The sequence below is a fragment of the Myiozetetes cayanensis genome, unplaced genomic scaffold (assembly GCF_022539395.1).
Source record: "Myiozetetes cayanensis isolate MyiCay16 unplaced genomic scaffold, myiCay2020 scf6-25, whole genome shotgun sequence".
In the NCBI taxonomy this organism is placed as follows: domain Eukaryota; kingdom Metazoa; phylum Chordata; class Aves; order Passeriformes; family Tyrannidae; genus Myiozetetes; species Myiozetetes cayanensis.
In genome coordinates this window covers 25436672-25450312 of record NW_026087853.1, presented here as the reverse complement: position 1 = coordinate 25450312, position 13641 = coordinate 25436672, and the positions used below count along the sequence as shown (strand labels likewise).

General features: G+C 33.2%; 1 protein-coding gene across 4 annotated transcripts in view; it reads left to right on the top strand.

Annotated features, from left to right (window-relative positions):
* The window catches only part of ARHGAP5 (Rho GTPase activating protein 5), a 47913-nt gene extending 34516 nt beyond the window's left edge, over positions 1-13397 (top strand). For 3 of the 4 annotated variants that reach the window (XM_050335757.1, XM_050335755.1, XM_050335756.1), the window contains 4 exons: positions 2000-2077; positions 2995-3126; positions 4844-4949; positions 9621-13397. In XM_050335757.1, the coding sequence (XP_050191714.1) occupies positions 2000-2077; positions 2995-3126; positions 4844-4949; positions 9621-9951 (647 nt within the window). In that variant the 3' untranslated portion in view covers positions 9952-13397. Of the gene's footprint in view, positions 1-1999; positions 2078-2994; positions 3127-4843; positions 4950-9620 lie in introns of those variants that run through there. The other variant, XM_050335758.1, reaches the window with a different exon arrangement.
* The last annotated feature ends 244 nt before the right edge of the window (positions 13398-13641 follow it).

Below are 13641 nucleotides of genomic sequence, written 5' to 3'. Positions count from 1 at the left end.
TTCTGTGTTCTCAGAGCTGTAGCCCAGATACTGCACTAGAGCATCGGTCTCCAGAGCAGCCCAGTTCAAGTAGTCAAGGTTTATACACTCTGACTAAACAGTGACTGTGTCAGACTTCTCACAAACTGCTAATGCAGCACATTCAATTCCTTTTGTGCAGAAAGAAACTGAATGGTAGTTGGATAAAAAGCAGAATACCCTGGGGCTGTAGGGTCTCCAACTGAGAATTCTCCCATGCTTAACAAAGAGAATCTTGACCCTAGATTGTTCTTATCTGCCAGTGATTTTTTTTGCATTTATTTACAGCTTCTGGAAAAGGAGTGCAAAGTGTTTCCGCCTGTGATCACACTAGCACATTTGGGGCGTTTTTTTAAAGATGGGTTTGAAACCCCTTTCAGATGTGGAAACTATTGAATTATTGAAACCACTTTTTGCCCTGTGCTACTAAATTATATATTCTGGTGCTTTTTGAGGATATCAGGGAACAAGGCTCAGGTTTTTTTGAAAGGACTGTTAGGTATATATTTAGAGAAGGAAGACTCTGGGCTGTGGATTTGAAAAACTTAAGTGATAGATGTAAAAGTTTATTGAAGAAATGCTTACTAAAATAGCCTTGATGCAACCAGTAAAGAGACATGTGAATTGGAAAGGCGTTAAGAAGGGTAAAATGAGTAAGAAGAGTTGGTATGAATTGTTATAAATTTCCCAGCTGTATGAAGCACTCAAGTACTTTCTGTACTTTGAACATTGTAACAGGATTCTTAATGTTTCTTGGTAACTTAAAAGGCACAATGGTGGACTGTGGTGTGACAGAGGAGTCATGTATTGATCTGATAATTCATAGTGATCAATACATAACACAGGCCAATTCAGTTATTGACCTGTGATGGTAAAAAACCAAGAGATTTCATAAAGCTCTGAAACCTTGGAATTTTTTTGATAAAACCATATACTGTTATGGAGATCTAGCATATAGATAATTTTGCACCCGTGAAAGTAACTTGAAGAATTATGGAACTGTAAACTGCTGATATTTCTTAATGGGTTCTAAATTAACAAAGAAAAAGATCTTGAGTAACCGTATGATTATCAGGATGGACGTTTTCATTCACTGAGTAGCTGTGGGCAAAAAAGGTAGCAACATGACAGGAAGCATAATCACTGGAGTGGAGAGAGCAAGTTTGTGCGTGTGTGCATGTGCATAATAAAGATATACTGTTCGATGTTTACCTGGAATGGCTACTGGAATTATGATGACTCTGTAATGCATAGTCAAACAAAGTAGTAATGAGAAGCATGGAGAGCCTCTGCTTCCTAACACCCTTCTCCCTTTCCTCTCTTCCCCACCCCTTGAAGAAAGCCTTGTAAATGATAAGATGATTTATCTTAGATAAGAAGTGAAGAAAAATGGATTCAAAGTTTATAAAATATAAATGGTAAAAGGGAAAGCATTTTGGAAGATTAAGTTCATGTCCTATACAGGAGTGTGTTACACCGTGAAATTAAAAGATCAGGAGTGAGTTACAAATACTTGATACATTTTTGGCAGAGTATTTTTAGTGTGTTATTGCTCACCGTAGTAAGTTGTTAAGCCCAGAATGTGAAGACGGTTTTTAGAAACATAAATGTTGTGGGTACCACAGAATTTAGGGTTTTGATTATTAAAAAAAAAAAAAAAGTGCAAATAACAACAGTCTAGTAGAGATCAATAAGAGAATAATTTTGAGTAAATTATTCCACAAATGCCTTCAGTCAAGTTTTTGTTATCCTACAATGTAATTCCCTCCGGTTCTTATGAAATGGGATAGTGGACTCTATAATAGGACAACTGGTATTTTGGTAGTTCTATATCGCTATAACTGTGAACATGTTTACTTTTTAGGCACTTAAGATTTGTATTCCTACTTTTGGTTTCTGAATAAGAAGTTATAAAAGATTCTCTTTTGCTCTATAGTATATAAACTTGCTTTTTAATATTTATTTTTCCTCCTCTTCTAAGGATTATGTACTGAAGGCCTGTACCGTGTTAGTGGGAATAAAACAGATCAAGACAACATTCAAAAGCAGTTTGATCAAGGTAATCACAGATTTTATTATTTATAACCAAAACAGAACTTGAATTCTCTATGGACTTACCACAATGAAGTATAAGAAGATTGCACTTTCAAACCAACTTTCGTAGCACTGAGTAGTTAATGTTCTGGTAGGTTGTATTGGTATAGTCCAGGTTATTACCAGTGAAGCTCTGAGTAAACACTAGATGAGGATGAAATTTGTTGCAGCTGGTTTAAGTGCTGTAAAGTGTTTTGTAGGTGGTATTTAAGTGTTTGAAAGAGTTTAGATGAGGTCCTAGCTTTTCCTTGTGTTAACAGTTCATCAGTCCTGGACGTTAGGGTATTCACTTTGGCTTATCTTTCTTATCCCCCACAAATAGTAATTCTTGATACTTATATTTTATTGAAAGGCTTCTTGAATAATATGGATTAACAATTAAGTCTTGATAGTTTCTACCACAACCTTTATCATTATAAAATATAATGAAATATGATTGATAGGTTATTCACTTTGTGTTTATATTTCAAAATGAAAACATTTGTTAAGAGTTCTTGGATATTAATCATGAAGTTGAGACTATGAAAAATAGTAAAATTCCTTATAGATATTAAGGAAAATAAAAATCCTGGGTTTTTATGCCTCACTTTGCTGTTTGATGACATTTTGGGAAATGGAATTTAAAACCCATTACTGGGCAAAATTGATTAATTGGAAACCAGTCAATGACAAAGACAAAAACTGTTAAGTCTTCATGGAGAAACAGACGACCTCATTTTTCTGATCTTCTGCTGTTCTGTCATACGGTCACTGCATTTTTTAACAACCATTTGGCAAAATGTTAGTTTTCAGTGTTTGAATAAATTCTTGTTTTCATAAAATACTGTAAGGAATGATAGTGGTAGGTTTTACTTACACTGCTGTTTAATTTTTCTTTTGCAGATCATAATATCAGCCTAGAGTCGATGGGAGTAACAGTGAATGCAGTGGCTGGGGCTCTTAAAGCTTTTTTTGCAGATCTGCCAGATCCATTAGTTCCTTACTCTTTGCATCAAGAGTTGTTAGAAACATCAAGTAAGTAATAAACAACCTTTTCTTGATTTAATAGTGTTATTTCCATTGCCCTTATTGCTGTTTTTACTTCATTATAGGTTGAAAGTACTATCTACACTGAATTTTTTTAAAATGGCTTAGACATGTACACTTTTAAATATTCTGTAAAAGGAATAGCTATATGATGAAATAAATGTAATGCTTTTTTAAAAAAAAATAAGTTATGGCTTAATATTTCTCCTTTTCCAAGAAAATTTAATTGGTAGAAATCTACTTTTTTCCATTTTCTGTTAGTGATGAAAAGGATGAAATCTCTTGGAGTGGATTTGCAGTTGTTAATGGGGAAAAAAGTGTTGAATCTATAAAGTCTTACATTCAGAGTAGGCTTTAGAAATCAGACACATCTATGGGATATTACGGTAATTCTCTAATTCTCTTAGATTTTTTCAGATTCTTTTTGAACTCTTTATGAGATATTTAGTTTTGTTTGCCTTACAAACATTTTTCAAACACTTCAGAGTAAATGACTAAATCGTTCTCTGCTTTTAAATTAGGAGTGTCTCTCTTGTATTGGCAGCAAGCTGTTTCAGAAAAAGTCCACTACACTTTTTTGCAGGGTACAGCTGTGACATATATTATTCCTAAGTATTTTTTGTTCAAAACATGAAAACACTAATGCAAACCTAAGGCTTGGGCCTGGACTTGATTAATATATAGGCCATTAGAAATTGTATTTTCTGATGATATTTGTGGGTACCTATATGTGTGTGCTGTACTTTTCAGGCATATTACTTGTTTAATGTAATTAGTTTGGTTTTATTTTTTCTTAAAAGTATAAAAGCTAAATTACAGTGAAAACATTAAATAGTTTAGGATTTAAGTGGAGTTTAAAATGCCATTAATACTACTTAAAACTTATATTTGGGATATACTGGACTATATTTAGCATTTTTTTCCTATGGAAGTAGAGTAGATGGAGGTTCTTTTTAGCAATGCAGTCAAGTAACAGAGGTAAACTTGTATTCCTTTTTATTGTATGAATCATCATGGACTAGAAGTATGTTCTGTATAACGCATGGTTCTACAATCCTTTAGGGTATTTTTCATAAGAGTTTTATCACCAGCATTAGTTGTGGGATTTTTTTAAATAAAATTGTTATTTTATTTGGTATTCCTTTGGTATTCCTACAATGCGGCAAGAACCGTCAGTGAAAAGGGCATTTAAGAATGTTGCTTATTTCCTCTTTAAAGCATGGATTATGTCCCTTAGGCCTGTGCAAAATCCCTGTTCTTCTTTAAACATTGTATTTAAAATAGCTGCACCAACCTTATGTGTAATTTTTTTATTATTTGAATAACTGAGAAGCTTAAGATATTCAAAGTTTACGTGAAAGTCTTTCTGTCATAACATTTTGCAAGCAGAGAAAACTCTTAACAAGAAATGATCCTGTCACATTGTTATTCTACAAACCAACAGTAAGCTAATCAAGTGATTCCTTGCTGTTGAATACAGATAAATAATTCTGCTTAAATTCAGAAAAATATTTTTGTGCTTAGGTAGTTAACATCTATAATGAAAAAGTTACTTTATGCAAATAGGAATTTTATCAAATATTTTCTCACTTGATGTTTCTTTATGGGTGTCTTATCTATACTATTATACTATGAAAAAAACTAAGCAACATTTTATTCAGTATGTCTTTCTAGATGTGTCAGAAAATGTCACTTATTTCTATAGAAATCGTGGATAAGACAGAACGGCTACACGAGTTAAAGGAAATTGTGAAGAAATTCCACCCAGTGAACTATGATGTCTTCAGATACATAATAACACATCTAAACAGGTTTAGTATTTTTCTATTTTGTTTAAGTTGTATCAATTGTAAAAAGAATTGTGTTTGTCACAGTGAGTTGACTACTAGAATTGAAAATTTCATGCTGCATTGCTCATTGGTTAGTATAAATGTGGAAAAAGAAGCTAGGAATTAGAGGTTGATTAGTAAAGCCTTGTGTTTCACACATAAAATGTTTTTCACATTTTATGGATGTATATCTGGCATCATTGCTGCTGTAAAATTATAAGAATGATCAGTGTACATAACACAAAAAAACTTGAAAGAATAACTGCACCTAAAATTAACTATGCACCTAATTATAACTATTACAGATCCTCCCTTCCAGGAAGTAATAGCTATTAAAATTATAGACTAATTCTAGGTTTTAAGCGATTTGAGTCATTTGGCCTAAACACCCTTCCCCTGCTCCCTAAACAGGGCTAGCTTCAATCAAAATATAAAATGTAGAACCCAAAACATGTGCTGAATAAGTAAAATCCAGAATAAAGATATAAGTAACAGTAAACTGGTTACACTTGCTTCTTAAATTTTGTCTCTTGCATGGAAATGTAATGTTTTTATCTTTAAAAATTATTTGCATATTTACTAAAAAAATAGATGTCTATTACCTCATAATCTGACCTTTAAGTGTACAATATTCAGTCATAAAAAAGAGAGAAAAACACCAGCTTTCTCACACTTCTTTATCAGCTAAAATTGAATTATTCTCTGAAATCCACTGAATGAGATTGTTAGCTATATTATTTAAAAAAAAAAAGGGGCAAAATCTAAAGTAAATTTTTTTAATGTAAAAATTCATTATCCACTAATCTGTCACTTAAAGATTAGCTTGTGATATTTTTTTCTACATTTTTAAACAGGCTCCCAGTTGTTGTGGTTATGTGGGTCTTTGGAGATTGATTAGTTCAACCCCATTGCTTTGACAGAGTCAACTAGAACAGGTTGTCCAGGATGGTGTCCAGTTAGGCTTTCAATATCTCCAAGGAGTGAGATTGTGGAGGAGACTCCACAATCTCTTTGGGCAACCCATGCCAGTGCTCAGTCACCCTCACAGTAAAGACGTGTTTTTCTTTTGCTCAGAGAGAATTAATTTCCTGCATGTATTTGTGCCTGTTGCCTTTTGTCCTGTCACTGGACACCATTCAGAAAAATCTCAATCCACCTTCTTTACACCTTCCTATTGAATGTTTAAAACCTTATTAAAAATAAACCTTATTTAAAAATAAGACTTCCACTGAGCGTTTCCAGGCTAAGCAATCTTAACATTCTCAGCTTTTCCTTGTTTGAGAGATCCTTGCTCTCTTAAGTGATCCTAGTGTCCCGTCACTGGGCTCCAGTGTGTCCATATGTCTGTTGTGCTGGAGAGCCCAGAGCTGAATCCCAGATGTGGCCTTTGCAGTGCTGAATAGAGGGGAAAGATCTCCTCCCTAGACCTGCTGGCAGCACTCGTAGTGCAGCTTAGGATGCTGTTGGCCTTCTTTACTACACGGTCACCTTGCTGACTTATGCTCAGTTGGTCCACCAGGAATTTCTGGTGCTTCTCTGCAGTGGTACTTTTCAGCCAGGCAACTTTGTGTGTATAACTATATGGGTGTGTGTGTGTGTGTGTGTGTGTGTGTGTATTCGTGACATTTAATTGTTCTGGAATACTGTCCGTGTGTGTGTGTCTTTGCAGGTGTTTGTTATGATCTAACTGGGCATGTAATATGGGGGCAGAAATAAGAGCTTTTAACTTCCCTATTCAGTCAACAGGGAGAATGTAGGTAATCTCTGTTGCAATTCAGAAGGAGTGTTCCCTTTTCACTGAATGTATAAGAGGTTTTAGAATTTAGATACTTTTACACTTCTTTCTGTCACATTTATGACTTGCTTAATAAAAGTTGTCCATTTTCCTTTGCAGGGCAATGGATCAATTTTTCCATTGCAGTCTTGTCAAATACAAATTCAGCCCTAAAACAGATAAAACCATATCACTGAACAAATATCCATATTACAGAATTGTAAGATGTGCTTGCATGTATCTGAAGTAAAACTAAGCATCTCAGACTTGACACAGTTATTAGAAATGTATTGTTAATTCTTAATTGACCTGATAGAAATTTTTGTGGAGGAATGGTCAAAAGTCTTCATCTGATCACCTATTTGCATTGCATAGCACAGCTAAATGTACGCTGTCAAGTACCTGGATTGCTGCAAGTAAAAGATCTAAGCATAATTTTAAAAATTCCTGAATAGGTTCTAATACATGCATAGCTACAAACAAATGAAGCACATTCATCATGGAACTTTCTGGAGATGTACTGGAGATAAGTGATGCACATTGGCCTTTGCTTTCAAGTCTAGTCCACTCTATATTAGTAATGACTGACTTACTTAGCAGGTTGCTAGTAACAAAATAATCTTTTCTTATTTGTCTTGTCTCATTTGCAGTATCAGGTAGTTGCATTCAATTCGACAAGAAAACCGCTTTTCTTGTCGAAAAGAAAATTGCATATATAGAAAGAGGTACAGCTGGATACAAGGTCTTAAAGGGAACTTGTAGCTAAATTCTTGACAGTCTATATTTATTTTCAGGAAATTAATTTGTGGGAAATTACTGCTGGTGTATAATTAAAAGGGAAATGTTTGTCAAATGAATTGTTCATTAATTGAGGAAAAGCAGTCTTCTGCATGATGGAAGAATTCTCATCACAAGCTAATGTTTTTGATGCTTTGTTTTTACATGTCATTAGAGTAAAAATGTGCTACTGTTGTATAGTTAATAGTGGTTGGTGATTGATATTTTGGTGTATCCACAAGCATAGAACCTAGTTATTGAAATAAAAAATACAAGTATTATTCACGTCATATTTGTATGAGACCAATAACCATGAGAATTTAATAAATGGCAACAGTGAGATGAATTTTTCATTAGTGTTGTAGACACCTTTCAGAGCATTCCAGATCTCCAGTTGTGGTTGATTAACTGACTAAGCAGAACTGAGCTTTTAAGACTGGAGTTAAACAGGATAATGTTGGATTGACACTGCCTTTTTTTAATACTGGTTGTGTTTTATATTGTTCTTTGATAATGAGTCCCTTTATACATAAGGGCTAATATGGCATAATATGCCTCTGAAGTCAGGAAAAACACAGGTGTACAGCTTTTAAAGTCTGATCATGGAGCAGGTTTACAGCCTGAATCTCCTGAGACTTTGCAGTGGAAGAAGTGGGCAGGATCAAGAGAAACAGATTCTTCATTTTTCATTTTGGGTGAACATAGAAAGTAGTAAATGGGCATTTGCTAAGCACTAAGATTCTAAAGTAGTTTGAGAAAGTTTTATAGGAGACAGCATACAGGTTGGTAGGCTTTTGTTTACTCTTAGAAAGTATAAAGGTAAAATGAAGCACAGGAGAGAATGCAGTTGATTGGTCTTTTGTTTAATCTCGTTGTGATCTGTTACTGGGGAAGAGGTGCAATGGCCTTCTTTTTTTCTCTCCTCTAACCATAAGTTCCCACTGCTTCATTTAATGGATCTAATGATTATGTAGATACAGCATGTTAATAGTAATACTAAGCAAAATATAAGCTTGTGTTTCTGTTTTTGTAAATGTAAGCTTACATTTATTCTTTAATCTGTAAATGAAGTTAAAATATAATTATTTTTCTTTTAGAAAAGAGATTATGAATATTACTGTCACTCAGAAATATCCTTTGGACCAAACTTACTCAAAACAGATTGAGAGGCAGTATTTGTGTACCTTCACACTATTTGAAATAAGTAATGCACATGCTAAAATGGAAGTCTACCCTTTACGATTACCATTATACATGCATTGTAAATGCATGTAAATTTTCTTATAGCATTAATTATAGTGTTTACTATGGTTTTCACAGCTTTTGAATCTATGGACTACAGCCAACTGTCAGAAATTCTTGTGGGCTGCTCTTGTTAATCCTCAAAATTGTAACTGACAAATTTCTGAAGTTTTATTTTTCATCTATTTCTACAGGACAACAGTAGTGTGGTTACCTTTGTGATGTTTACTGTAATATATGAATTGCATGTTCCCAGCTGAGTGCATATCTTAGGTGTTTGTCAGATCTATTAAGACCTGATTTTTCATGTATCTCTCAGTAATTTCTTCTAGATAAAATTGTGATGTCAGTTTAGAATGAAGAGTACTTTTAGAAAACAAAATGTCATGGCTCTCTCTAGCCTATTACTGTGAAAAGCCTTTTATTTTTCCTGAGGAGGCATTTACTTGTAGATGATAAATTTGGTAACAAGATGGTTTGTTGTTCTTTTGAGGTGTTTGTGGGTTTTTTGTAATTGTATTGCATTAATGAATTTAGATCATAAGTGAAGAACCTGTTTCAGTTTGTTTCTTATTGTCCTTCAAAATGCTGGTGGAATGTTGAATTGTTTTCTTGAAAAATAGCTTAATCAGATTTATATAAGTTAACTGTCCAAATCTGGTAATGTCATGGTTTCTAAATTTTCTTCTGCATAATCACTTAAAGAAATCAAAGGCAATTCTTTTTATGGATTACTGGAAAAAAGCAACAAAAATCTTGAGATTTAGTAATAATGCCTAAAGTTAGGTGAGCTATGAAAATATTTCTAATTGATTGCATACTGGTTTTAATTTACTCTGTGCATGTCATTCTCATTTCAGGGTTAGTCAGCAATATAAGACCAACTTTATGACTGCTGATAACTTATCGATTTGTTTCTGGCCTACTTTGATGAGACCTGATTTTGAAAACAGAGAGTTTCTTTCCACCACCAAAATCCACCAATCAGTTATAGAGACCTTCATCCAACAATGTCAGTTTTTCTTTTACAACGGGGAGATTGTAGAAGCACCAAACCCAGTGGCGTGTCAGCCACCACCTTCCAACCCAGTGCAGATGGTGGAGCCCATGGTGCCCCTTCAGCTACCGCCGCCCCTGCAGCCGCAGCTGATACAGTCGCAGTTACCAGCAGACCCTCTTGGTATCATATAGGCAGAAGATGATTGCAGGCAGCCTGGCGCTGGACAGTAAGGACAAGCTGTAGACATGCATGTTTCAGGATACAGTAATGTACTTCATATTTATGAAAAATAATTCCCATCCAGCTGATTGGACATCTTTTTGTTACATCCCGTACTGTGTTCCTCATTTGTACACACTGCAGATAAAAACTATGTGATAAGCATGACTGGAGAGGTTTAATTTTTAAAAGCAAAAATAGCTATAAAATACAAAGCTGCTGCTGCATGATACCTTATTGCAATCACTATATCATTCCTGTGACAGTTTGTCACAAGATATTGTGAATAAAATTTTTCTATAGAAATTTAATGATTTAAAAAACTTACATTTATGAAACATTCAATGCTTACAGCCTGCTTTATGGCTGATTTTTGTTATTTAACATGCTATTTTTGGCAATTTTCTTCACATTCAGGCGTTCTGTGTAAACAACTAAAGCCCAGATATAGTTTATTTTGTAATCTCCTGGCTACTTATGTGATGGTATGCTTAGGGTGGTTTATGGAAGAATGCAAAATGCACTGTTGAGAATTTTACAGTCCCTCACCATCCATCTTTACTTATAAGTAAACCTGTGGACAGTTTAAGGGTGGGTGAACTTGCTTATTATTTCTTACAGCACAATACCAAGGACATGCTTGTTGTAAAAGTGAGTTTCAAATATTGTACAAAAATTTTGATGTTGCCTACTTATTTCTTTATGTTCCATTACTGAACTAAACATTTTGTAAAACTGTTAATTCTGTAAACAGCTGCATGTTTAAAAGATCATTGATGGTCTTGTAAACTTAATCTAATATATTTTAGATATTTTAATTTTTCCCACTTGGGAATACATGTAGTGTTTAGAAAATAGCTCATGACATTTTCATATAAGGTTATATAACTTTTCATACATAAACATGACTTTTGTTGTAGTAAAATTCTCTAAACCAAACAATGTTTTAATCTAGGACTTCAATTAATCTATTCTTTAAATCTATTTTTATGTGACCCTCTAAAGATATACAAAAATGCATTGCTAATACATAGCAATAAATACTTTGGGTACTGACAATTAACCTCTTTGGAGTGTGTATATATAAGATCACATAAACTTGTATTCATATTTTTTTCCTGTGGTATGTTGTACTAAAATTTCAAATGACTGATTTTTTTTTCCTCTGTATTTTTAAATTATCTTTTTTTTTTCATTTATTTTACTTTTATATTGGTACCAATTTTGCTGTAAAAGAATGCTGCTTAATTTAAACAAATCTTTTGGTTAAATATTTTGATAGTGATAAAAAATTTAGAAGGTTACAAATTGTAGCAAAGGGGAGACCATAGATAAACACTACCTGTGAGACTTTTCATAGCAGCTTTTTTTCTTTCATGCTCAAAATGTACCTTTTTAGGTCTGCAAAGAAGGAAGTTGTGGCTCATTCAGCTGCTAGAATGTTTTGTGTAGTTTAAAAAAAAAGCTTTATGATGGTCACTGTTGTAATCTTCACTTATAACAAGATTTAAGATCTTCTTGTATGTATTATAGTAAATAGATGATTTTGAGAATTAAGGCTTTCAAGAGTTTGATTTGCTCCATTTTCCAAAAATAAAAATTGCCTTTCCCACTTATGTCCTAGGTATTGTACTTCTAATTATGACTTTGATTATCATTCTAGATTACTATGATACCATAAACCCGGCTGCTGTTTGAAGTACATGTATATTATAAATTATCTTGATATTGTGTTATATTCTTGCAAGTAATTATCTTTTTTAAGAAAACATAAAAAAGAAAAGTCAACCCTATTCCTATTACAAAGCACACAGGAATTAATAGTACAATAAAGTCTGTCCTGTAAATTGTAGTATTCTTAACTTGTTCTACTTTACCTGTTGTCTGTATAGCTTTTATTTATAGTTTTCAGTCTACTCTTAGCATGTTTAGCGAAGAAAATGAAACTTCAAGAGTTTTATAAACTATTTCTAGGTTGCTAAAGAATTTATTTTTCTACTGTATATGGCATAGACAAAGCATCACCTGTACAGGAAACAAGTCTATTTCTAATAGAAGTAAGCTTAAAAATAAATGCCAGTCATATCCATATTTAAAAGTTCTATCTATAAAATATCTCCAGTCTTTGTAATGTGAATTACATTTTAAACTTTCTATAAATTCCAAGTTGTTTGCCACAATATTTAACTAATCTTTGAATACTAATTTTTAGAATAATTTACATTCCATTTCATTGTGAGCTTTCACGTTCAACTGTTGATCAGCAGTATTTGCAGTATCATTTCTGGTGTGTGATATTATGGCCAAATCATTTCATTTGGCCAAATATGAAAGTGTTATTACATTTACTGGATAAACATAAAAAGAGAAATAAGAAAGCATGGCATGTGGCATGTGATTGTCACATGGAAGAGTCCCTGCATATTGTTTGCATTATGGAGGCATTGTATGCAGGAATGTGGCTATGTGTGTATGTGTAATATATACACTTTGATTTTGTGTGTGCGTGTTTGTGTGTTTATGCAGACATGCATGCACATACACCCACATAGTAAAGTTTTTAAAAGATAATAGGAAATTATACTGTGGTTATTAAAGATTTATAATAGAGCTTTCTCTGTTATTATTTTTACTAGTGCTATAAAATGAGGAAGCATGTCATTATATACAAACTCCTCATACTTTGGCTCATGTAGTCCCTTCTAGTTTTAATGAAAATCTGAACAATAATAACTATATTTTTTAATGTGAGCATTTTTACAGTAATATCTATCTTGATAAAGATACAAATGCATATTATTTTGATTGAGCCATCTCAATGACACTTTATGGAGTAGTTTCTTTTATATGTTATAATGGTATAGGCATACTGCAGTGTATTGTCTTTCACTGTTTTAGCAATTTTAAAATCCCAGACCTGAGTTACAGCAGTGCCATTTTAAGTAGTGCTTAACAGGTTATTTCAAAATTCTTCACCCTTCATGATCGTGTGGAATTTTAACTTATACAGTGTAAATAGATTGCAGATGTCAACTCAAGTGAAAAGAAACTTTGTTGTTGTTGTATGTTTTCTCCTTTATTTGAATCCTGGTTACTAGGAATTTATAGGTATGTTTATTTTTAGTTGCTGGAGCTTAGCTTCCAATATTTATGACAAATATAGGAAAACTATCAATTGGAGATAAAAAAATGGGCCATAGCTTATGTGCTTCTTTCAGTTTTTTTCAGTACTTGTAATGCTGTTTGTCAACTGCAAAAATTACACACATTTTTAAAAAAATTCAAGTCAAAATTTTGTTCTTTGTTTTAATGTAATCTTTTATTGCTACATCAGCAGGATACTGCAGTGAATTAAATATCAGTGAAGCTTATTCTGTATAAAAGATGCAATGAATAAAAGACTAAGATGCTTACTGTGTATAATGTTCAGTTTAGTTGCCTACTAAATTTTTAAAGGCAAAAGCACTCTTTCACAGACACAGAAATTAAATTCAGCAGTAAATCTTGCTAAACTGACTGCTGTGTGTTTAAGGCTTTCTCGGGTGGGAGGGTGTCTTTCATGGGTCTCCTAAAATTATTTTTTCCTATGGAAATTTTAAACCTGAAGTAAAAACTTTGGGCTTCAAGGTCACCTTTAAATTTTCAGAGTTGTACATTATTGG